General features: G+C 38.6%; 1 protein-coding gene and 1 non-coding gene across 7 annotated transcripts; one reads left to right on the plus strand and one right to left on the minus strand.

Moving 5' to 3' along the window:
• Positions 1-4,389: 4,389 nt before the first annotated feature.
• LOC121896423 (tumor protein p53-inducible nuclear protein 2) lies at positions 4,390-26,107 on the plus strand. 6 transcript variants are annotated; one of them, XM_042410312.1, is made up of 5 exons: positions 16,723-16,991; positions 20,427-20,800; positions 21,562-21,879; positions 21,979-22,135; positions 22,233-26,107. In XM_042410312.1, the coding sequence occupies exons 2-5, from the start codon at positions 20,677-20,679 to the stop codon at positions 22,498-22,500; spliced, it is 867 nt and encodes a 288-aa protein (XP_042266246.1). In that variant the 5' UTR covers positions 16,723-16,991; positions 20,427-20,676; the 3' UTR covers positions 22,501-26,107. The 6 variants fall into 6 exon arrangements, with proteins under 6 accessions (XP_042266242.1, XP_042266246.1, XP_042266241.1 ...); XM_042410308.1 differs by lacking the exon at positions 16,723-16,991 and adding an exon at positions 4,390-4,532 and having other exon boundaries at positions 21,562-22,135; XM_042410307.1 differs by having other exon boundaries at positions 21,562-22,135.
• On the minus strand, positions 9,079-9,150 carry trnaa-ugc. Its single transcript has one exon. It is a non-coding gene; the product is annotated as a tRNA-Ala (tRNA).
• Positions 26,108-27,093: the final 986 nt, after the last annotated feature.

Consider the following 27,093-nt stretch of genomic DNA (forward strand, 5'->3'; position numbering starts at 1 on the left):
AGAGCAGCTTAAAGTCGTGTTTTTTAAAACAAGTGCTGATGGCTCTTGAACCATCAGGTGCTTTGTTACCTTTCAGCGCATTCAGACAACAGGTAATGGCCACTCAGGCGCATTTACATTTGATGTTTATGCAGGTTGTTTGTCAGGTTCACCCTGCATAGTCTTCTTTGTACATGTGACGATTCAAGGGATGCATTAGATCTCCCGAGACGTCGGCCAATGGGTGGATGTAACGAGACAGTGATTCTCTGGTTGAATCTGAAAGAAAAGGATGAGTCTGTGATTAGCGCTATCAATGCGCTCTGATGTGTCTTCACAAACAGCCAGTTCACTTCTTGCTTGGTTTAGGAGTGTTTTTGGCCTCAAAGATTTCCACTAGCTGGTCTGAAGACTTTCTGTCTGAGGAGTGTTCAGACTCATAGATCAAAAATGTCTTCATAAGCAATTATTCATGAAATTAAAGGTTGTTGCAATTGCATGTGTTATGTCTGATTATGACTTTATCTTCAACCCCCCCACATAACACACTTGTGCAGATATTAGCATGTCAGCTGATTCATTAAGAGTATTTATAATGTGCATGAATTATGTCTACTACTATTACTACTACTATTTCACCACTGTGTGTTTGTTTGTTTACACATGTAGTCTGGAGTGTGTGTGAGTGTTGCCCTACAGTTCAGAGGTCCATAAGACCAGCAGGAGGGAGATAAGATTATCCAAGAGGAATGCAGAGCTGGCTGTACGGACACACACTCCCACACACATGCTCTGCACAGCCTCTCTGTTCAAATCTATCCGTTAGATACTCACATGTTTCAGTGAAAATCCAGCTTGCTACTCTGCAACACAACATTCAGCTTGCTGGATTACACAACACACTGCAGATGGGATTTGTGTATAAGGTGACCAGAGTAAAGTTTGTCCTAAAATGCAAAAAAAAAACAAAAACTCTCATCCCATCCCACGCAACATATATTGCATGTCTGTTCCTCTTCTGCTGCTCTTCCTGAGCTTTTTTCCCTTTTTTTCCCTGTTTAATTGTTTTTTTCTTTATTCACATTGAGGGTGTAAGGACAGAGGGTGTTGTATTTTGTATACATTGTAAAGCCCATCGAGGCAAATGTGTGTTTTTTGTGATATTGGGCTATACAAATAAAATTTGACTTGATTTGACTTATGAAAATATATTGTTTATAACGTGCTCACACCTCCCAACATTCACTGGTTCCAAGACAGTTCAAATAATCTGTGCTTAAAGAATGAAACATACATTTATGATAAAACAAATGTTCCTGTATTAACTCAAAGCAAGTAAAAAACATCATGTTTAATCATAATGAGTATATGAAACCTTTATTTTACCCAGTTGTACACAGCAGCCAAGTACAATTACTCAAGTAGTGTACTTAAGTACAAAGTTGAGGTACCTGTAATACTTAAGTATTTCCATTTTCTGCTGCTTTATACCTCTATTCCACTACATTTCAGAGATAAATATTGTACTTTTTACTATTGTCACTAGTTTTTACATACTAAGGCTTCATTTTTATGTATTAAACTAGTCTTAGAAGTTGCTATTAGCTTGACCACAAGGAGCTACAACATTAAAATGCTCAGTGATAATCTTAGAAATATCTAATATTAGAAATCAAAACACTGATAGGGGTCATTCTCCTGCGTAATACTTTTACTTTTTCTTGTAATGAGGTACTTTTACATTGTCGTATTACTGCTTTTTTATACTTTATTGAAACATTATTTGAGTGCATTGACCGTGTTCATAATGTGTTCACAACCCTAAATTAATCATGTTTCAAATGTTTTAGGTGCTCTTATCATCAAAAATATTACATATTTGTGATTCAAGAGGGGAACTCTGAGTCCACTACCACCACACAGAGACTGCAACCCTCTTCAGCCTTTCAGCTGCCAAAATTATCCTAGTGCTCGCTCTCCTGCTGTCTGCCTCAGCGACAGCTCTGTTTATAAAGTACTTTGTGTTACACGGTGTCACTTCTTCTTCTTTGCCCTCCAAATAGTTAAGAGGTGCATCAGGTTAAGAAGTTCTCCCAACAATTCAAGGCATGGTTAGCAGTTTCCTGAATTTTTGAGGCTCATCTTCTTTCTCTTACTGACACCTGATAGACGAGAACTACAATATAAATCTGAAGAAAAGTCACAATCATACCCATGTATTAAGTTGAATTTGTATGTATCCATGAGGTCTGAGGGGCCAAATCATGGGTGCCCACAGTGCAGGTGTGTCAGTTTAATAAACAGTAAAATTATATAATATTTTCAAGAGTAACTTTCTCATAAATCATGATAATATAATGCAAAGTGTCAACACAGCTACAAGAAACTGAAGCTAACCAACACAGTCCATCTTTTCTAATTTTGTTCCCTCAAAGTTAGTGCACATCATAAATGCATATATACATATGAAATACATACATATATAATTAAACAGGTAGCTAGACAGACAGAAAGAAGTACAACTACAAGGCCAAATTAAATACAATAAATAAAATAGACTAAATGAAGTAATAAATATAAAATAGAGTAAAATAAAGAGAACATGTGAATAGAGACTAAAGATATGACTATAACATTAATCCTAATATGTACCGATTATAAACTGTACAGTTATAGTGATATATTGTAATGTAATGTGCAGTAGTACAAGTCAATTTTGCTAAAATCTGAACAGTGAGGTGCAGAATTGTCATTTTGTTTACATTATTTTATATAGTGTCAGTAATAATTACAATATTTGAGGATGAAAATTGACTCATAATATTTATATAAAGTTTTAAATTGTTGAAATAAAACAAATAATTCAACATAATATGATTATTTATTCTTCTGTTTGGACATAAGCACTGACTCTTTTTTTAGATAGTCACTGAGGCTGTGACATTTCACGTTCTGACAGACTGTAATGGGAGGAAGATGAAGTTCATATTTTCATTTCTTCTTGCTGTCTCTTTCACTCGTTGCTGTTTCCCAGTTTGAAAACAGAGGAGCGACTACTTTATGTACTCTGCTGTTTACTGTAAGTGTAACGAATTGTTGATCAAGTGCACCTGCAGTTTTATACATCTATCACCACCAGATAATAACACAATAACAATAATGTTAGTTATACTGTTGCATGATGCCCTAAACAAACGTTTGACAGCACAACTGATAGAGTTAAATATTAGCAAACACTGTTTAATATCTATCTCAGATGGAAACTTTTCCTATTTTTATATGATGTGATGACAGTTGATTTTTGCTCTGACTACGTTGTGGAAACTTGAGATGTAAAACATACAAAAATATAATATAAAGAGCTTTTCTGTATTCCTTATCTTTCAAACTTTCTGGTACAATTTTCTAACATCTTAAGTAGTTGTGTATACATGTGTGTCAATGTGTCCACTGACAGACACACACAAACAGCCTTCTGTACTGATACTAACAGAGATGAAATTGGGCCAGACGTGTGTGTTTGTGTGTCTCTGCTCTAAGCTTATCTGGACAGCAGGCAGACACAGTGCAGTCCAACCACAGGCCCCCTTTGATGTAATATATGGCACCATTAAAGGTCACCTAATGGTCAGCTGTTTATGCTCTGAGGAAAATTAACGCTCTGAGAGAAACCACACGAAGAGTCAGAAAACTTCCCGCAGTTAAACATTCTAAAAATCACGTATCAGAAATATTAATAATATTTCTATCTTCTATTTTCCAGTTTTGTTTGTGTCTTTTTTCTATCACTTTGTGTCTCCTAAATGTCTTTTTATGTTATATGAGCGACACATGACTTAAAAATTACTTTTGTTTAATACATCTTGGTTTGCAGAATATTCTGCAGTGTAGTTGTTTTTAATATTAAAAACTTATTTTCAACAACCACCTTTTATTGATATACCAGCTATTGAAATTATCAAAATTAAATTAAAAACCTTCTATTTTGAACTTTTTTAACCTTAATTTTCTAAATTAAGAAGTCATGATATAAAAAAATATTAAAAATATTAGAATAGAAATATTACCAGATCACAAAACAGAAATACAGATATTAATAAAATACCAGAAAATAAAATCTTACAGTAATAGAACAACATATTATTATTGGAAAAATCACATAATTCAAGCAAAACTGAAATAAGTTGAAGAGAATTGTAGAAAGCCAAAAAATTACATATATTTTGGGATTAAACCCATCACTTTATCATTGCTGTAATAATGTTTAACTTCAGTGATTTTTTTTTCCAACTGGCCTGACAAGAATCTAATTTGTTCCTTTTTTAAATAATGAACCTGTCATCACTGATCTGCTGGTACCTGCAGAGTTCAACACTCCTGAATCATTTGATGTTTTCTGTTCTCTGTCAGGATCAATTTGGGTGAGGAAAGGATCAAACAAGTGGTGCCACCCACTGTTCACACGGTGAACTGATGCGCAGAGGGACTATTCTGAGATGAACCACAAGAGGGCAGCCAAAGACCAATAATGATCAAATGATTGGGGTTTCCAGGTCAGTGGTTAAATAAGAATCAGATATTGTATCATCTTGATTGTATACTGTATATAAACAGCAGGTTAGTTAGTAAAGGGTGCAAAGATCACAATCATGTATAAGACATTAATATCACTTTGCAGTTGTCACATAGAAAATAGCCACAGTGACTGAGCAGTATAAAACCCTTCAACCTGATAATACCAATCACACAGACAAATGTTGAGACTAGACACTGAGGAATGTGTGTGTTGTGCCAAACCCTGAAGCTGGAGACGGTCAACCATGTTTGTTGTGGTTCAGGCTGAAGCAACAGATACACATCTACCTGTTGTGTCTGATGACTCAGCAGCAGAGCTTTCAGATTGGACAATACGATGTACTAATGACTTGATGATGCACTTGGTGATGAAGAATTTTATCTGACAAGGGAGCCTTATTTAGAAAAGCTTAAATTTAACAGAACACTGTAATACATCTACAGCTTTGACATCTCTTAAAAAGGTACATACAGAATATAACAAAACTGACTACACCCCTGGTCAGTATAACTGACATGTTAATTGCAAATCTTGTCCATTTAATACAATTTTATTTGGTTTTAGACTAAACCCAAGATGAATGAAGTCAATTCATTTGAAAAACAGAATGTTTGATTGAATAAAGTATAAGGAAAGGTCCATATTTAAGGACGAGCTGCACCAAAAGTCAGCACACTTTGCATTTTGTGTATGTCTGTCTTCAGTTTTGACAGATTGGATCCTCCTTGGCAGGGATGATAAAAGTCTTGCATCAATCTGTGAAGAGATGTTCTGTCATTCTTCACAGATGATTCTTTTCAGCTGCTCTTTGCTGGAGGGGTTTTGTTGCTCTACCTTCCTGTTTAAAATACTCTGAAGATGTTTGATTGGATTCAAGTCAGGGGACATACTTGGCCAGGTCATAGTTTTCACTTTTTCTTCTTTAAAAACTCTTATGTGATATTTACAGTGTGTTTGGGATCATTGTCATGTTGGAAAATTCCTCTCCTGCCAACTGTAAGACTGAGAGTCATTTTTTCATCCAGTAGTTGTGTATACAAACTTGCATTCATAGTGCCATCTGTAAATGTCATCTCCACTACACCTCTTGCACTCATGCAGGCCCATATCAGCACACTCCCACCTCCATGTTTCACAGTCACTGTGGTAGTCCTGGCCAGGTCTACACCAAAACCAGCTGGACCCCATCTGATCCAAACTAATATATTTTGGTTTCATCTGACCAAAGAATGTGCAGCCAGTATTCATCAGGCTTCTTTCCATGTTGTTTGGCAAAGCTTAATCTTGCAGTTTTGTGCTATTTTGTGAGCGATGGTTTTCTTCTTGGACATCGTTTGTAGAGGTTGTAGACTTCATGCAGTGTCTGAGTAGTCAATGAAACATCAATTTCCACAGATAATCCTTGTGCCAAGTCAGAAGCACTTATCCGTCTGTTTTTCAGTGCAAGGCTGCATAAAAAGCTAATTGTGCATACTGTCATATTCCATGGACAGCCACTACGCCTTCTGTTATTGGTAGTATGGTTTCTCCTGTAACTCCTAGCAACTGTGTTCTGGCTTATTAGCCCACTGATGATCTTGTACCCGATCCCATCTTCACAATCCGGTTCAGGGAATTCCTTACGATGTGGAGCCATGTAGCATTAGACACAACGCAGGCCAAAACTAAGAAAGTTGTGGTGTTCACAGGTTCTTTTGTAACCTTGTTCAGGCGATTAGTCTTTTTTTTGGAAGTCACAAGTGTAATCATATTTGTTTCACTGGTCACAACTCACTTTTGTTGCATTGAGGTTTTACTTTCAGGCCTGTATTTTCAATGTAGTCTATCTAATGTGTTTTGTTTTAATTATAAATAAGACCAAATACCCTACACTTCACCCTAAAAATACAACAATTATTGTAAGATGATGCAATTTTGAATCTTTTATAACATTTTAGTGATATTACACAGGGGTTGTACTCAGTTTTGTTATATGTTGCGTACATTCTGCCTGTGACCTGCAGCTGAAGTACAGTAGTCTGTGGGAGCTTCAGACAGGAATGATGGATCTGTCTCCTCCTTTTGCATCTTCAGGAATGCTTGCTTGACACCAGGGGAATGAATCTGTGACAATTATGTAAAGGTGGTTCTTAAAAGGCATTTTTAGGTCATAATGTACAGACACATAGTATGTGGGTTAAGTAGTTATGTGCACCTGAATAGTACATGTGAGGGCTTGACCTTCAGAGTGGTCCTGTTTCATGGCAGATAGTGTGTCCTGTTGGAGAACCAGCCTCGACCAACTTGCTAAAAGCAGATGACATGAATCTGTGTCAGCTTTATTTTTTCTGGGTTAGGGGTCTATCCGAGTGTGTGTGTGTGTGTGTGTGCGTGTGCGTGTGCGTGTGTGTGTGTGTTGCTCTTTATAACTTTTTGACCAAATCCAAAACGAGCGTTGCCCCCAGGGTTTCTGTCAGTCTTCTCATTCCTTCCTCTGGCTGCAGGCTGAGTGAGCAAACTGCTGATTTAAACTCCTTCACTGAAGACTGAGTTTCTCTGGCAGCCAGCAGTTAACAAAAACTGAAAGTATAATATATTTATGTTTAAGAAAACTTAATTTGAAAGAAAAGCAGTTACATGAAAAGCAGTTCATAGTATTGACATTTTTCATGATCAGCCATTGTGCACAGTATCATTCAACACACATCAAGGCAAAATATACGTACATTCAATTCACGATAAAACAATGAATTAAAAAATTGGAGAAAACTTTATTAGTAAACTGTTTGTCTGTCCATCAGGTATAATAACATGCTCATTAACGGTGAGACTCATGGACAGATCTTGAGACGACAGGCCCCTAAACAGGGATATCCAAAAGTATTGAACTGTGCTTCATCAAACTTGTGAGCACATGTGAAATCCATGTTTTCACATGTGAAATATAAGGGAAGTCACATTAATCACGCATGAAATGTACATGATTCACATGTTTGTTTGTTTTTTGTTGTTGTATTTTGTAAGGGATTACATTAGCTCAGACGTTTGCAAGAGTTGGGTCTAAATCAGAATAGTTATATGCTGTGAAAAGAATTTCATTTGTTCCAATTAATGCTTGAGCACTAAAATATAAATGAGCAGGTGACACACCACAACACAAAGCAGTTTATCCAGTTTGGATAATATTTCAGTGTATAAACACAAACAGTAGCTTTCTTCCTTGCGTACATTGCTCCATGAAAATCAACCGGTTGACCACACAGATGTAGATATTTCTTTAAAAGAGAGAAATGTTCAGTAAGGAGCAATAAATATCCCACTGAAAACCTGAAGGGATAAAAAGTTAAATGTGTTGGCTATCCCTTCTGTTTTTCACCTTTATGAAGGTCTGTTATTGACATGACTGACTGAGTCCTTTCACTCTACAACCAGAAATATTATTAACAGTCAAATAGAGATTGTGTTTAGGTCTCCCATAACCCGTTAGGCCCCTCGACCTGTAACATGTACATCCACTCTCTATGGTGACTGATTAAAGACACCATCAAAACAAAAAGTAATAGGAAAAAAGAGATAACTAAATTTTAACAAAAACAAATGTACCCAAAACATATAGTGTATAGCCATACATACCTGTACAAACATCTTAGCACACTCTATCTAAACACTGAGCTTGGACGTTCATCTTTGACCAGTATAATAAACCTATTAAGTGGAGATTATTTTGTTACATGTTACATATATCCACACAAATTCATTGAACTGTACAGTATACAGTTCTCGTATAATATACTTACATAAATATTCACATTACATTACATTTTACACTCTACCTTTTATATTTTATCCTTTACAGCATCAATATTCACACTCTGTCCCATGAGGCTCAATTTTTTTCATACCCCATGTTCCATTTTCACTTTTTAATTAAATACATGTATTCTATTTCTTACTAGCTTTATGTTTTGCTTTGTGGAAGTGTCCTCTCCCACAATCCTGTTTTCTAAAAGTGTTTAAATTAAAATCATATAATCACAGTCTATTTAGAGCTCAAGCTAAGTATTTCACTAAGTTTTTATCTATAACTACTAAATGCTATCTTACCAAATGTAACTGAATATGGCAAATAATAAATAAATGCAATAAGATTTTTTAAAATATGTTTTTATATCAATCAATTAAATTCATTTTTAAAAAAGATGATAGGACTTTCTGGATTCAGAGCAGTTCAAATCAATTCAATTCAATTCAATTCAGACTTGACCAAGGACACAACTCACGGGGCTCATTAGAATAACAAAATACAATGTATACAAAAAAAAACAACACAATATCTTAGAGGAAACAGTTCACTGAGCTGAAAGTTATACAATGAGAATAATCGTCAAAGTTAACTTTAAAGTTTACGCCGTAACAGCGTCATGAATTACTTGTTATGTAACGAAACCGAGATACTAGGTTGAGTATATTTCCTTTACGATCGCACTTCACCACTCATCACACGATAAACAAAATAACCGCACGACTGCATGTTCAAAAAAGAGTGGAGATGCCGGGGATTGAACCCGGGGCCTCATACATGCAAAGCATGCGCTCTACCACTGAGCTACATCCCCTACTGGCAACATGTAGCGTGATGACGTGTATATAAATGTTAGCATCCGGGTATGTCTCTGGACCTGTAACAGGAGATGATAGATGAACGGAATATTTTTGTTCTGACCGCGGCCAAGTTATGTAATCCGAGGTCATAACTTTAGCTTGGTTTCAACCTTTTGAACCAGCAACCTGTAGTCAGACTATTTTTTGTTTGTTTATGTTAGCTCAAGCTAAGTAGGGACGTTTTGTTGAATGGGTAAAAAAAAAAATTAAACTAAGTGCTGGAATTGAAGAGGATCCAAACTGTTTTAGTGGTGGTTTTTAAACATGATTTGAACTGACGTCAGAATGAATGAGTGGAAAAAAACAAACTTTTGAATTTGAAGCTTTCTTTTATTTAATCCTTGCTCTGTGCTATTTTTAGCCTACAGGTCTTGTTTTGGTTTCAGCGTTAGGGGACGCGTCCTGGCAGGGGGGCCCCTCTTCTTCCCACACTATCTGAAAGAAAAACTGGTGGAGATGAAGACAAATGTCCTGACAGACAGCCAGAACACTTACAGCACAATGTTTCTCAGATAAACTGACCCTATAGAGGCTGAAGTACAGTGCTTTTTCATCATTCAAGGTACCCTAATCCTTTGGGGAATTTAAAATAGCTCCCTCGTTAAGTTTCATAATACCCTCCAGAGGAGCAGGAATAGGGGGGCTGACATCCCCCTCCGGAGAGCACAGCCTGTCCTCACTCGTGCTGTGTTTATCAGCACATCCTTGCCAAGGACACCACTTCCAGGCCCTGTTTGCTCTAGCCTTGTAGGGACAGACCCATGGGATGCACGCATGGCATGAGGGCTTTAGGAGAGCTCAAGAAGGGACTAATGGAAAGAAAGAGAGAAAGGGTGAGAGACTGATACCTCCCCAGCCTTCTCTCCCTCTCCGTCTGCAGTATGAAATGCACTGGCCTGCTGAGGGGTCTCCCAGCAAGAGGGGGGGGGGGGGAGGCACGCTGGCTTATATCAGCTCTGTTGTTGTTGTGGTGGTGTGATTTTGGATGGGTGACAGGAACCTGCCATGTTGAGTCTGTGCTGAGTAAGGAATAGTAGAAGTGTTATGTGTGTTCAGGGGGTTATCTTGGGACTGTGGGGTGCTGTTGAGGGCAGCATGTACAGACACACTGTATGCAATATGAGAAACAGAGAGAATTCTTTATCTAAGACCACAGACCTCCAGACGTTACAGTGGACAGTGCAAGAAGTAAATTACACTTTTTTTAACTTAATGTAGGCTATACTGTCATCCTTGTTTCATATTTCAGATTAGCTTTGGTTTGGAGTTTAAATACTGCCTGTGACAGGTTTGTACTTGCATTGCTTTTGTATTTGTCTCCACACCTGTGCTCCTGTGATCCTGTGATATACACAAACACAGTGCAGTGGGCCTGGAAACAGATTTACCTCACGAGTGGTGGAAAAAATACTCAGATCATTTACCTAGTATTCTTATACTTCCACTTCAAGTAAAAGTCCTTTGTTCAAAATCCTAAAGCACAGAAGCACAAAATGGCCTGCATGAGTTATTATTATAAATTACATTAGTTGATAGTTATGCATGAACATATAAGTAGCATTTTACTGTTGTAGCTCATTGAGATGGTGCTAGTTTTAACAACTTTATACCTCTAGGGAGTTTAAGTTATTGTATTTTATACATGTTTTATGTAACAACCATCTCATAAATAAAGTGATGTAAGAAGTATAATATTTCCTTCTGAAATGCAGTGGAATAGAAAGTAACATCAAACAAATATTCAAGTTAAGTACAAGTACCTCAAAACTGTACTCAAGTAGTTTACTTGAGTAAATGTACTTTGGACCAAACATCAAGGGACGCATTAAAGGCTCAGATTTGGCCACGAATCAGCTATTGGACACACACATGTTTTTTTTGTGTATTTCCCCATGAGATTTATAAATCTTGATATTTTGAATCTCCCTGTTCATGGTTTGTCAGTGTCTTTTACATAACACCTATCAAAGTGTGGATTTTGGAGATGTTGATGCGGATGCAAATGGAGATGTTTTAACTAGTGTTTTAAAGGAATAGTGTGACACTATTGAAAAATACTCATATTCACTTTGTTTAGTTAGATGATACCACTGTCATCATGTGCATGAGCATGACCTACAGACCTTAAGCAGTAAATCAATGAGATCAAGTTAGCATTAAAACTGGAAACAGCTAGTGAACAGTTAGTCTAGCTCTCTCCAAAGTTCAAAAACCTGCCTACCAGCACCTCTAAAAGCTCACTAAATTACATGTTATATCTTGTTTGTTTCTTCTGTACATCTAATAGAAACATAAAAACAACTAGTGGTTGCTTTACAGGAAGTTGCATGCTAATCTTGGTGACCACCTGCAGTGTCCACTGGTTGCCTGCCAACCTGAGGCTGACACAGGATTCCAGGAGGTCCCTCCCCATAAAACTACAACTTGTCGCCACTTTAGTCAAGACTGAAATATCCCAGCAACTATTTGATGGATTGCCATGAAATTTTGTAGAAGCATTCATGGTCCTCAGAGGATGAATCCTACTGACTTTGGTGATCCCCTGATTTTTCCTCTAGAACCACCACAAGGTAGATATATTTTGTTTTTAGTGAAATTTGATATAAACATAAATGTCCCCCTGAGGATAAATTGTAATAGTTTTCTGATCCTTTAACTTCATCTAGCGCCATTATCAGGTAAAAATTCTAACTTCAAATACACAATATATAATACAATGCAAACAGCTTTATTAATCCTACGAGGAGCAATTTGTTTGGAGCTGCTGGTTGTACATACAACACAATAACATACAAGCAAACAAATAAATAATACAATACACAGCACAGAAAATGAGTGAAAAACACCAGGGAGCTGTATGTGGAATAAAAATCCAAAAATAAGATCATTAAATAAGCTTGATAAACACTAAAAAGATCAGATAAAGCATTCACCAACAATGGTAAGACCTATGGAGCATTTAGTAGTCGAATTACAAACTACTAAATGTTCTGTACGTCTGACTATCTAAAACAACACTCACATTCCCATCTGCCTAAGCTGTACTTTAGTGCTAATTAGCAAATGTTAGCTAAATAATGATGGTGAATATTACTCCTGTCAAACATCAGCATTTGAGCATTGTTATTGTGAGCATGATAGCTTGTTGACTTCAACATTTAACTGAAACACCAATGTGTAGCCTCACAGGTCCACAAGTGCAGCTGTAGACTTTACGTCTTGTTACATTTTGCTTTGTGAATTAATTAAATAAACAAGATACAGCGTGTTCATTGGTGAGTTGTGAAACCAACACATTTTGGCTTGTGGCCTTCACCAGGATAAGCCAAACAGCTGAGCTGGTTTGCTCCAAGTTCTTGTTGCTGCAAGAAACCCTTACTGGCTCCATTCTCAATGCATCAACATGAGAGTGGTTTAGATCCAGTCTAACTCTTAAAGGACCACTGTGTAGAATTAAGTGGCATCTAGTGGAACAGACTTCAACAGAAATTGAATATAATATTCATAAGTATGTTTTAATTAGTGTAAAATCACCTGAAAATAAGAATCTTATGTTTTTCGTTACCTTAGAATGAGCCTTTTATATCTACATAGGGAGCGGATCCTCTTCTACGGAGCCCGCCATGTTGCACCACCACGTTTCTACAGTAGCCCAGAACTAACAAACCAAACACTGGCTCTAGAGAGGACCTTTTGCGTTTTTTGCAAGTTTCATGGCCACTGTATGTTCTCCTACACGCTTGAAAGGGGAGGGGGTTGGTTGCAATCTGCAAGCTAACCACTAGATGCCACTAAATCCTACACACTGCACCTTTAACAAAAAAGAACAAAAAATCCCTAAATGTCATAGTATTCATTTCAATTACCTTAAATATGGCAGCCTTACTCTTTGTAATGTACACAGATCTGCAACCTGAACAGCCCCACTGTGTCATATGTAGGTCATTATAGTGCTGCTGGCACAGTAAGGTACACAGGGAGCAGGTCCGACCTATCTCCTGGGGCTGCTGGTCTTATCATCCGCCTGCAGCCACTTATGCTGGGGCAGAGAGGCCTGAGAGAAGAGGTGAGAGAGAGGCACCGAAAATAAAATCTGCAGAGGAAGCTGGAGTCAAAACACATGAAAAGAAGTTCAGTAAGGTCATACAGCAAGTCAACTAAAACATTTTGTCATTACATTTCACTTCATCAACTAAATAATCTCTGTTCACTGACATGACATGATTTCCAAAGAAGGGGTATGACTGGATACACCTTTTACTATTTAACATATTTTTTCCCATTTCTCTTTTAAATAAACACAGCTACAAACAGTTATTTTTTCCTGACAGTCAATTAAGTCAACAGAATATTGTAAAAAATAAAAAAATAAATAAAATAGAAGATGCTTCTGTGAACTTTGAGTGTTAGTACTGTCTCCTACACACAACACGACGCATCAAGATCTTTTTTGTTCCTGCTCAGGGAAGGGATGAGTTGTCAAACAGCCTCTCACAAACAAGTTACCTTACTGTCTGTTTCAAGCGTCATCACGCAGGAAGTTTTCTGAGTCAACCTGTCCATTGCCACACCTTGGTCTTTAACTGCAAACAAAATAGCAGTGTTTACAACGTAGGGTTTGGCTGGTAAGAAGCCCTCTGAAGTTACGCACATGCCTCAGTCAGCTGTGTCAGCCGGGGCAAGGACTCGCATGCTGTTAAACAAGAGCCTCATGTCACATTCATGAATATGAACACACGCAGGGAGAGAACAGAGGGAGAGAGATACAGCGAGACTGCACTGCTGTGACCTTTCACCCATTTCTCCAACCAGCTTGGGAAACTGTGGGAATCCTGTGAAGTCAGGCAGCTTCAGTTAAAGCTCTGGCTCAACAATGTAGGGGAGGTAAAAAAAAAGAAGCAGACAATCTAAAACCATAACTTCTTCTCTGTCTGTGTCCTTGAGAAACCTATTCAAACCTCAGTTATTTATAATTAATCATCAAAAGTATCTTGAATAATATCTATCATGAATCATCAGTTACTGGCATTGCAAGACGTGCCACAAGAACATGGTGTAACATGTTCCACCAGGCCTGTGACTTGATTAGTTTTAGAACACAAACACAAGCACAGATGCACAAACTGTTCTCGCTAAATGTTTGTGTTCACTGTGTTGCTGGGTTTTGGATATCATCATCACTGCTAGGTGAATGTGGGTGCTTTTGTACATGTGTGTCTGCGAGAGTTGCCTAGCACCTGGTAACCGTATAGGCCGAAACCTTATCATCCTGCATTTCGAGAGCTCACACTGTGCTGGACTCCTGCTATCGGCTCTCGCCAGTGAGGTAATAACATGACAAAGTCTAGCAGAAAAAAAGTATAACTTGCTAAGAAGTCTGTGTGAGACACAGGCTTCTGGGGACACAACCCTGTAAGGTGCGGTTTGTTTGTTTTCATTTGCTTTCATTTGCATTCAGGACGTCCACCCACACAGGTCTGATCAAACATAACATGACATAACCTGAGTGCAATGCTGAAACAAAAAATTGTAATTACATGTTCTAATGCTAAAGTATGCTTTACACCCAGAATCTCCCTCTGTTAATCCCTATTAGCTACACTTTAATGAAAGTGTACAGTAGACTTTCCTCAATATAATATAGTCAGATCACAGGTAGATCTACAACTACAGTATCTCCTTGACCACTGGCTGAGTAAGTTAACTGTTCCTGGGCCACAAACAATTGGCATGTCACACAAGAATATCACTAAAGCTTTTTTTTGGTATATAAGGCAAATATACAAAAACTTAATTTTTGAACATGTACATATAAAAGAATCAGGAAAAAAATGTCCAAGAGGAGACGCACCAGGACTTTTACCCAACATTAATAAACACACTACATGCACAATTCTGTCATTACCCAGGTCAAACTATAAGATTGGCCTCAAGTTTGACCTGGTTCCAGTTGGATCATCATGATGTCTCCTACTGGGCTGAGTTGTAGTTGGAAAGGACATAGGAATCCAAAACCCTCACACACTACAGAGTAATGTGCAAAGACTGTCCGATTCTGTGCATATCATAAACATCTTGGAAACCAACCTGTAATTCTAGTTTTGTGTTAGTTGTTACTTTTTATTCAGTAAGACTTAAGGACTTCACGTTTCTGACCAGTAGTAGTCTTTCTTTTATATGTTTGTTTGTTCTCTTGTTCATGGATTAATAATTTTTTTTTTTTTTAAAAGATCTTTTAAACCAGTGGTCATGGTCAGACTTTGGCGATATTAAAGCTATAAATAGTGTGCTGTCTTTACTGAAGCTATTATCCGCTCTACAATAAGGTCTGTCAGCATCCAGGTGCATACATGTAACACATGCATATGTGGACATAAACACTCACTCATACATGTATGCATGAACACAAACAAGCTGTGAGGTTTGGCTACTAAATCAATAACGTACACTTGCGGATTATGCATAAATACTCTGTAGACTTCATACGAACACAACAAAAGATGATTTTTCACCTAGAGCGCATGCATAAACACACGCACACACAGTTATGTCAATGTGTCACCAGTTTACACAATCTGCAATCATAAAAGGCATTGAGTATCCTCAAAGCTTCACAGACTGCAGAGTGTAAAAGTGACCACAAGGGGCTTCCACAAAAACCTCTGCACAGTTCATTGGTTACTCAAATACTGCATTCAGAAAAAGCGCATCTGATTGGCTGGTAAGTGTTGAGTGGCACATGGAGGTCCTCCCCACCAAGGCAAGTGAAAAGAAGGATGTTGAGGGGGAGGGGAAAGAGGTCTATTTACAAATGAAATTTAAAGTAACATCACCAGCATCACTGGATAGGGAAAGTTAACCTTGTTTATGGACTGGGACTGTTTAATAATTTGCATATTCAAGGTTTGCATGAGCATTTGCTCCTGTAAATGATCAATTTTATAACTGTATAACACAAGAGGTTGCTCTGTGTCTTTCGTGCTGGACACCATCCAGGGCCTGACTGAGATTAAAAAGTATAGTGAAAATGATGCAAACATTTAAAAATAAATATCCACAGAGTAATAAATGCGGGGAGGTGATACAACAGGTTAGCTGCAACAGCTTCAGCTTTGTGCTCTTTTTTCTGCAGGTGAATTTACCAAGTTGACAATTTAATCACTTTGCTTTCAACAGATCCTCATCTTTCCTTGTTTAGAAAGGCCTTGAATTTGGAGCTGTGTGAGCACGGACTCAGGATCAGTTTACCATCCCCCAGCCGTGACTTAAGCCAGCTGTGACGAGTGTAAGCAGTCGCTGATCACGGATCAGTCTCTGAGTTGAAGTCACCATTTCCATCTGGGTGCAGGTTGACAGCGCCTCTCTCCCAGCCCCCCTACCCTGTTACCTAGAGGCCCGGCTTGTGGCTTGTGTAATATTCTGATTGGCTGGTTTGACTGGTGTAGGCGGGGAAAGGGGCGTGTCCGAGAGTATTGTGATCTCACAATCAGCTGTTTTGTACGCTCTACATTCTGATCCGAGGATCAGCTGGAGGCAGCAATAAACAGAAGGAAAATCTGCAGCGGAAAAAAAATAGAGGAGAGGAAGGGAAAAAAAGCTGCAGATGTTATGATCTGAAACATTAGTGTAACATTTTTACACGAAGCCCTTCTTCTAAGAAGAAAGCCTTTTATTTTTATATCATGGTGTTTTAACTACCTCACTTTAAAGGCTATCTAAAGCTATGCTTTAAGAATTGTTGTCGTTTCTACTGTGTGTGATCTCGTTTACAACTTCAATAATATTGCAAAGGCAGGTAAGCTATTCTTTACTTTGCTTTCAAAATTTTGATTCTTGGTGTGTTTTTTGTGTCTCAACTATGTGCTCTCAAGAGGTATCAAACTGCATCTGTCTCTGCCAGAGAAGCTGCTGCATTCCTCACAGGCTTATCTACAGAAAATATCCATCAGATAGCAGCCATCATAAAAATCATAGTACATGTATTGTTACGGAATTACATCGCTTTGTGTGTCACCGGCTTAATACATGGGTTATCTTTGTTTGTTGTAATTGGTAATGACCTATTATTAGGTCATGAATAGATGGTGAAAGCAGAAATAGCAGGCCGATCCAAAGAGCTTAATTAGGTCGATTCGACGTCCTATATTCCGAAAAATGACACCAGCCTGCATACGTATACATATATTTATCCTACAGGCGGCCAGCAGCCGTTGTTGTGCAAATTGCACCAAATGCTGATGTGGAGTCAAGTCGATGGCGGATGTTGATGTTTTTCTGGGAGGCGGACCTTAATAGCCTAGTCGTTTTCTGCAAATATAGCCATGTATGTTGTTCTGTTAAATAACAGTTTTATTGTATTGTCAGTAGCCAATCCAGTCGATGTGTTTCGTGCCGAGTCGCTTCAGCCACAACTGTCATTGCTTTGACCCTTCAGCTGTAGGGCTTATACGGATAATTCATGTTTAACCTGGATATCCTGCAGAAAGTCTTGTGCTATCTCCGCTGTCGACACTCTGAGGTCGACTTTGATGCTTTATTTCCCTACACAATCTCAGGATGTCTTTGCGTATCTGAAATGTAAACATTGTTGCTGTGAGCTTTTTTTTTCATGTTAGGGGATTCAACGACGATAACCGTCGACCATAGCAACCAGTCACATAGACCTTTTTTTCGGCAAAGTGTCTTAAAATGCAGAATAGACATAACAACCTATATAGACCTCATATACATAATAATATCTTACATTTTCGTTGTTTTTTTTTTTTGCTATTCAAACCCTTTTTTTTCCTCCGGTCGCCAATTAGACTGGAGCCTCTCCGCCAGCGTCAATGACGAAGGCGTGACGTCACAGGCGTCTTGTTTTTATTTCGCGAGTCTCCTCCTCCCCCATCCCTCCCTGCTCCTCCTACTTTTTTTTTTCTTTCTTTTTTTTGGCCCAGTGTCAAAAGAAAGATCCATATTTCAAGGTCCTTTTTAAAAACATATATTTTAGGACGTGCATTTATGCGTACAAAATATTATTTATCATGTGACATTTGAATTAAAACACGAAATAAGGACTGTCATGCTCATGACCTTGTAAGGATACAGCAATCTCTCCCTGCTGTAGTGTGTAGCCTATACTATGTATTGTGTTGTAGTTTAGGTGTAGTATTGCTAAGATATTGGGAACTCTGCTTATTTATTACATCTCAGTATATTAGTTTGTTTACACTTGTTTACAGGGGCAATGCTCAATAATCAACAGAAAAAAACTGTTAAATCAATCAAAGTTAGAGCTGCTAATTTACACCTGTTGTCCTGGGCTAGATGTTAAAAAGGCACCCTAAAATAGAATAAAACTATATGTCTTATAAAATCAATGTATACAACATAATTAATATGCACAAGATAGTTTAATACATATCCACAAATAATTAATGCCACTGCATAACAGGTGGTAGTTAGTAACAATCCATTAAGTAAGGACAAATAGGGGGAAAAAACATGCAACAAAATGAGTAGCAGAGATTGAGAAAGCCAGAACAAGACAGGCCAGACTTATATTATTATAACAACATTGTCTTGGCTACAGTTTTTCAGGTAAATTCCGTATATTTATCCATCTCTTGTGTAATAGATTGAACTTACATCCATAAAAATGTTTCAGTGATAATGGCTGATGAGTTCACAGGTAATACTTCTATACAACTTGGAGCTGCTCTCCTCCTGATATAAGCCATATCAGCTACAGTTATTTGCACTCTATTGGCAGTAACAATAGCTATATTTACACCACTCAGATAGCCCTGAATTAGTTTGCACAGCTACCAAACTGATACAATGATTATATCAGGGAAATGTTACTTGCATTACATGTTCAGTGTGTGTATTTTGCGGACGTCTGCTGCACCTTATGCAAAGCACCACCTTGGCCTTCTTGCTAAAATTTTGTTTATCTGCATTTATATGTCACATAGTCTCATGACTAAAGTTTCTATTAGCCCAGGAATGCACTAAAAACAATCCCAGTGTTGAGGATAAATACTGCAGCACCTCAGTTCAGACCTAGTTCATAGTTTTTTCTTGGATTTCCTCTGCAAATTCCCCGCAATATAACAACCATGGACCTTTTTATTTAATTGACTGGATAGAAATTTTAACACATGACCTAGAAACTGTCAAAATTAATCTATACAGCCTCAAGTCTTTAAAAAAATACAGATGAGATTCTGCTGTCCAGTTCTCATAATGATTTTTAGGAAACGGCTCATATTTGTTTAAAATGATCATTATTCCATCTTACATAAGGACAATGCACTGTATGGTTTTGGTTATGCTCCTGGTCACAATGGTGATTCTCCAAATAAGGGAAGAAAGTGTCAGCTTCCTAACAAGCATCCATGCATATCTCCTTTCAAGCCACATAGTCAGAGACAGATATTGCCCCCAGGAGCTTGTGTGGAGACCAAAACAGAGCTTAAAGGAGAGTAAATATTGACTTACACACATCAAGTGGCCAGAAACATGATTGAAAAATTAATGCTATGTTGTTTTGTGCTGGGTGTGTAAATATGCAAGTGAGTGCTAACACATTCGCCATATCGTTATAAGACAACATGTCAATGTTGTGTTTGCAGGATTTTGCACCGCCCCCAGGTGGTCAAAAAAATCTATTAATACAGGTTTTTTAAAAATGACATTTTTGTTTTTCCAGCCAAGATTTAAATTTTGAGATACAAAGTGTTTGTTCATCCATAATATGTAAATTGGTAAAACATGTGCCCACTTAGCACATCATCAGTGCTATTGAATCATTTAAATTATAACTGGGAAATGTGTTGCTTCATCTAAATTGACCTTAAGATTCCCAGCTAGTCTAATCAGCAAGCTGTCCAGCAATGTTAGTGTAGAAACTCATGAAATAAACAGAAAACAGAAAAAAGCAGTTTCTGTTTTAGTGACACATTGTTTGTATTAACCTGTCATTACAACACAGGCCAAGATGCTTTGAGGGTTTTCGTTCAGTCCAAAGAATAGTTCCAGCTTCTTGTAATGTGTCTCAGAATAACCCAGAGAAAGCTCTTACCACACACATTGCTTACTCACCGTGCTTATCTAATGCTCCCTGACTAAGCAATAGGAAATTACCCACTCCATTCTCTTTTTTTAGATGTCTTTTTTAAGAAAAAATGTGTTGACAGTGAATCCCATTATCTTATAAATTTCCTCTCTCTCCCTATCTCTGCAGGCCTTTGCTCCAAACCAAGTGAAACCTTACATTTGCACTACAGAAGCCCGCCCACTCCTGTTTGTCAAAACCGAGATCCAGCAAAGGGCTTCAAGTGAAAAAAAAGAGACTTCCGAAAAATCAGACAAAGAATTGCATAAAACAGCAACAAGCGAAACATAAATAAAAATTTCAAAGGCAGCTAAAGCTTTTTTTTTTTGTGAACGACAAAAAACACCCCAGTTTTCAACACCTGACAATACAAGCAGTCATGTTTCAACGTCTGAGCAACTTGTTGTTTGGGGAGGTAGAAGAGGTGGCAGCTGAGCTGAAGGGACCCAACCCCTGTGTGACGGAGGCCGATGAGGAGGGATGGATGCTCGTCAACTTGCCTGGTGAGTCACATCCGAGGGAGTGCAGGGTTGGATTGGAGGGGTTGATGTGGCGTTTAGGAACCACACCAAATGGGAAAACTATCAAGTTGTGTTTAATGTTGAAAGATTTAGGTAGCTGAGAAATATCTCTGTCCTCTCTTGCATGATACTGTGATGACTAATGTTTGAAGTGTAGAAGTAATGATGGGGGATGATGGGGTGGGGTGAAGAATCAGTCAGGGCGTGGCGCAACTACACTGGTGCTTACCCATATGGCTGCCATACCATAGGTGTTGTCTGTCAGAGGATGGAAACACATAATTCTCTGTCAACATACATCTCCTTCCTCTTTGTTTATGATCTCAATCATGACAAAGGTGATTACTGAGTATGAAAATTTGCTTTGGTGCGTGTTCATAAGCCAACCAAACAACAAGAGCAACATGAAAATACCTCTCAGAAGAGTCAAGAGAAACATTATGTCACTGACATAATCATAACCTTAGAGGGTCAACACAACTAATGATGTGACTCTTTTATGTTTTGTGTTTCCTTACCCCCTCTTCTTCCCCTCCTCTAATTATTTTAAACACCCCCTACATTCCCCACGCTGGTATGTGTGCGCGTGCGTATGTGATCCCTTCAAAAATCCCCCCCTCAACCCGCATGGCTTTTTGAAAATCTACCACATTTGCATCATTTTTGCAACATCCCCTTCCCACCTTAAACATATGTCTTTATTGGCTATCCCATCCCTGATCTCATTGCTGCCATGTGCTCAGAAGAATCTGAGTGCATGATGCAAGCTGAGGATGAGACGGGAGCCCCACTTATTGTACATTCATTCCCAGACAGTAACCAATCAAACCATCAAGACACACTAACACGGACTGAATGCCCGGCTCCAGTTCCCCACCCGCCTCACAAGCGCCGTAGGACACATAAAGGTCGGGCACGAGGTGCGGTAGTATCATCAGACCCCATGTCTTGTCCCAGCGCTAGCCCATCAGACTTGGGTGCCACTACACCCGTGACCCTGCCGAGACGGGCCAGACTGTCCACGCCCTCCTCCATGCTGTCAATGTCCCCTGGCTCTGGGAGTGAGTGTGGGGGCAGTGGGGGTAGCAGTAGGGCAGGCTCAGAGAGAGGCTGCATGGATGAGAGCTGGTTTGTCACCCCTCCCCCCTGTTTCACTGCAGAGGGAGCCACAGCAGAGGCCAGCCCGATGGAGGACCTGCTCATCGAGCACCCCAGTATGTCCGTGTATGTCTCCCCGAACAACCTGTCCATGGTCTCCAACAGCAACCTTTCTGTGGTGGGAGAGGAAAGTATCGTGAGCCTGGCAAGCAGTGTGAGGTAAGAATCAGCAATATTTATTCAAGCCACACTTCACCTTCACTTCCTGTTTTCAGCATCAGCATAACCGTCATTTTTCTTTTCTCTCTTGCTGCAGCAGAGTGGCTGAACCAGCTGCTGCTCCCGCTACCCGCAGCACTATGCCCACCAGGGTGAGCCGTGGAGCAGCTGCCCAGGCCGGAGCTCTGGCCAAGGTCACCCAAGTGGCCAGGGTCCAGCGTGGCAAAGCCCGCATCGAGAGGCGCCATCTGGGCCGCAACCGCATCCAACGCCAAAACCGCACCAGGGAGCAGGTTCCTCGCCACGCAGCCCATGCCAGAAACACCTTCCTCCACCAGCCCAGCAAGCGTAACTTCTGCCACTAAACTCCCAAGCAACCAGGGGCCATCGTTTACTCTGAGGGCATTAGTAGTGCATAGTCAACTCCAAGACACACACGATTACATGTATTCACCCGCAGCATATTTGCTTTCATTTCTGCACAGTATATCATATTACACACAGATACCAGTAGCCTGAGCTTTTCTGTTTTGGTTTATACACAAACTGATTCCACCTGGTAGTTTTATGCCCCATTCTGCTGTTATGAACCAAGCCTCCACCTCCAAGTAGATCTGAGTAGAACCTTACATACTTATTGTCCATTGCAGTATCCAAACAACTAAAAAAAAAAAGTCTTCAGAATATTTATACAGGTTATACTTAGTAACAATAATATCTGAAAAACAACAAAAATGTTTAGCTCTATTAATTTTTTCTCCTATAGTAGTAAAATATTCTCCTTTCTTTCACTCTTCCTTGAGGCATGTTTTGTATTAATTCAACCATTAAATCCATTGAAATATTTTAATATTTAAAATACTCAAAATTGGAGATAATAATTTGAAATTTAAATAACAAAGTGGACTTTAGTCTAATTGGAGAAACAGACTTTTGTTTGGTGGAAACCATGCTAGGCAGAGACATGTTAGCATCTTTACAGAGAAAACAACTCATCTCTCCTATGATTTATATTAAAGAGGATTGTATCCAAATGTAACTTTATTTTTGTTCAGAAAAGGTGGAAGGATATACCGTGTGTGATAACATTGAGAAAAAAATCACTAGACATTGTTTTCTCCAGTTTTGTTCACCTGAGTCAAAAAGAGGAAGGTAACGAAATGTGGGGCAGCCCATTTCATCACAGGAAACACATGTTGTCACTTTGTGAAGGATAAGAGCAAGTAGACGATGGTGAGAGGATGAGCAAAACAGACTAAAGAGTAAAATAACTGAATTAGAACTAGATAGTATTAAAAGAAATGTGATTAACACGAAATGCTGGTAGGAAAGTGTAATGTAACCCTCTGAGCAGCCTGTGAGTGAGCTTTAAACATTTATTAACTTTATTAAAGAGCATTTAGACTGTGCCCTTTTGCATATCTCAAATGTTTTTCTCTGGACAGTGAAATAAGGTAGCCTCTTTTTGTTAACATGAATATAGTTGTTATTGATATTAACAAGGATTATGAATGTAGTTAAAGGATAAAGGTGCCTTTGGGTTACAGGGTATGGCAGGATATAGTAAGTGTAGAGCGGTATTGATGGTAACTCTTTATTTTGTTTTGTTACATTGTTTTCTGCTATATATTGTAACATTATTTTACAGTCTTTCACTCTGCATGGTTCCACCAGAAAGCCTGTTTCTGATTGACGAAAAGAAAGTACACGTTTGGCTTTTAAAGCCAATAAAGTAGAAGATAAAAAATCACTCCCCGTGGATCAAACACAGCATGATGATCATTAAATGTGTGGTCTGAAAACCGAAGTGATGTGCCCAGCACACATCAGCCATCCACATGGTGTGTGCTGTGATCTTATCCATGTGAACACCAAAAAAGAACGATCAATATACACGTCAGTCCCTTTCATTAAAAAAGTCACTGACTGAGGAGGCAACTGTCAGGAGAAAAGGGGAAGAAACGTCTCCTTAAAGTTCCAGCAACAAACATCTTCCCCCTACAACACATTCAAAAACTATCATCTTGCTTATGGATGTGCAACCAGTTGCTTTTTTTAAACTTCCTCATAACATGTACTCCATCACCGTCTCTTTCTCATTAGCACATCTAACAGTGTCCACATAAAGATCTAGCTAACTGATATGTATTCAAAAACAATAGTAAACAATGGTGCTGAAGTGTATACTAATGTTTGTAAATTATTTGAGACATGGATGTAAGTTTGCACTGTCATACATTTTGTGAGTCCAAGTTTTAGCGGTGTGCTGTGTGCTTGTTTTTCTTTTTCTTTTGTGATTTTTTTTTCTTTTTGTTTTGAATCAAACTGTGTGTGAGAAAGTGTACTGACACGTTAATGCTAGAAACTCTTAAAAAAAAAAAACATGAATAATAGTCATTTATTTCTCTTGTAAATAATTACAAAACAATTTATAACGCTCCATTAGATGTCAAAGCCTCTCAGGACTTGAGTCCACAACGTTGTGTCCAATGGGACTGATGAGAATCCTCTCTCTGCCTCACCTCTGTGCTCATTATTAAACCAAGAGGGCATTTCAGTGGCCAAAAGTGGTGTCTTTGCCCCAACTTCAGTCTCGTGTCATTGAGATGCACCATAAAGTCAGCACTAGACTCAGAGTTGATGTGCCATAGGCAAACACTGCCCTCCAGAGGGTCCACTTAGCACAGCACTTGCTGTATGGATACTGGTGAGGATACAGTACATTGACATAGTTTTAATACAGTCTGTACTGGTGTATTCAAAGGACAGATTGAGAGTCTCGGAGTTCATTTTTTTGGAAAATGGAAAATGTGTTGTCTTGCTCAGATCATCCAGATACGTAAGATGAATTATCTTCCCTTGAATCACATACCACAACTGTTTAATTTCTGCCAATAATCCTATAAATGACTTTGTTTTATTCAAACTTTCTGTTAATTTATGAAATAATTATAAATATTATCTTTTTTTTCTGTTTTAAAGATGACTATTATGTATTCCGTTGATTCCTCCAAACAGTGCAGGGGTTAGCTCCAAGGTGATGAGTTTAATAGACACACACTGTCACACACACACATAAACACGTTGTGATCTCACTTCCCAGGGGCGTCCAAACTGATATTGCCTCTGAGGTTAAATTTACTTTGCCTGTTGTATTAACATACTTAAGTAGTGAAAACAGGATAATACTGAGATCACAGGTGTGCGCATGTGTGTGTGTGTGTACATAAGTGGGTGTGTATGCAAAATGTAAAAATCACCACAGATAGCTCCTGCCGCTGCAAACCTGTCCTGTTTTCCTTCATTTTATTATCTTTCCTTTCTCACCAGTGTCATGTAAAAAAGGAAATGTGTTCTCAGTATGTTGTGTGTGATTAATGAAAGGTGTGGTTTCAGAGTGGAAATCATCAAACGACAAGGAGAGAGAGTGGTCACCCAATGTGTCACACCTGAATGACGTGAGGGATGTGGACAGGGAAATGGATGAGGCAGGAGACAGATAGTTTATATTTAAAAAAAAATAAATTAATAAATGAAATGTAATGTATCATAAAATACAATAGAATATGCTTGTATTTTCCCATTTAGTTATTAGAACAGTCATTCACCAATAGGATGTTTAAATGAAAGGCATTGAATGTCTGGGGAGTTTCATATATTTATGTTGTGCCCTGAAATGATGGCAGCTTAAAAACACATGGGGTTTCGTCCATGTTACGTCTCAATTAGTACACCTCTCCCCCAATAAAAATGAAATATATAAAATTTGGTGTATCTGATATCTATGGTGATTGTGCCTTTCACTATTTCTGCATGGTTTTTGTGATGTACTGATTTTTCCATCCCCAAAGTGGATGGTTGTCCACTGACAGGCAAGACCTATGCAAAAATCAACTGATGGGTTTTCCAGCATTCATTCAGAAAAAAGAGGTACCCGCCAAAAACAACAACAACAATAAATACTCAGGTTAACACCTGAATCTTGTGTCATTATTTTCATGTGGGAGGGAATTGGATCAGAGCAATGAGTGTGATTAAAATACAGGGTGATGTACTTTACCTTTCAGAGCAATGGTATGAATTGAGTGTAGGTGGAAGTTTAAAGCATGCAAAAAAGAGGTGAGAAGAAGGGTGTGGTAATGCAGTGTAATGAGGACTGAATTTGGGTGGGGTGCTGTAATGAACAATGTAGACTATTATTAGCTTAGACTGGAGGCTTAAAAGGGGAGAAATTAAAAGTAGGCAAACAATGGGAAGATAAAGTACTGTGCAAAGGTTTCAGGCACTTAAAGTTAAATGAGAATGCTATTAAAAAAATGCCATGAATAGTTTTTTTATTTATCATTTAACTTCATACAGAATAAACCAAACGAAATCAATACTTGGTGTGACCACAGTTTGCCTTTAAAACAGGGCTTGATACACTTGTGCACAGTTTTTCAAGGTACTTGTTCCAAGTATCTATTTGGCACAGTTCCTCTGTGGATTCAGGCTGTCCCAGTGTCTTCTGTCTCTTCATGTAATCCCAGACTGACTCGATGATGTTGAGATCAGGGCCCTGTGGGGGGGGGCATACCATCTGTTGCAGGACTCCTTGCTCTTCTTGTCACTGAAGATAGTTCTTTATGACTCTGGCTGTATGTTTAGGGTCATTGTCGTGCTGCAGAATGAATCTAGGACGGATCAGACGCCTCCCAGATGGTATTGCATTATGGATAAGAATCTTAACATCTAAAGTGCCTTAATGTGATGTTTGTACAGAAGGGTGATATGCAGGTGTGAAAGAGCCAAAATAGAGATAAGAAAACCATCCACTTTGGTGGCAGAGTGGTTACACATTTGTGGTGAGACAGATGCTGAGTTGCCTGTACCTGACCTCTGACCTTTCTGTGGATTGAAACAATTTTAAAAAATTCCCTTAGAGGGATCACATGAACAATGTACTCTGGCATGTAGGA

The sequence above is a fragment of the Thunnus maccoyii genome, chromosome 4, assembly GCF_910596095.1.
Source record: "Thunnus maccoyii chromosome 4, fThuMac1.1, whole genome shotgun sequence".
Lineage (NCBI taxonomy): Eukaryota > Metazoa > Chordata > Actinopteri > Scombriformes > Scombridae > Thunnus > Thunnus maccoyii.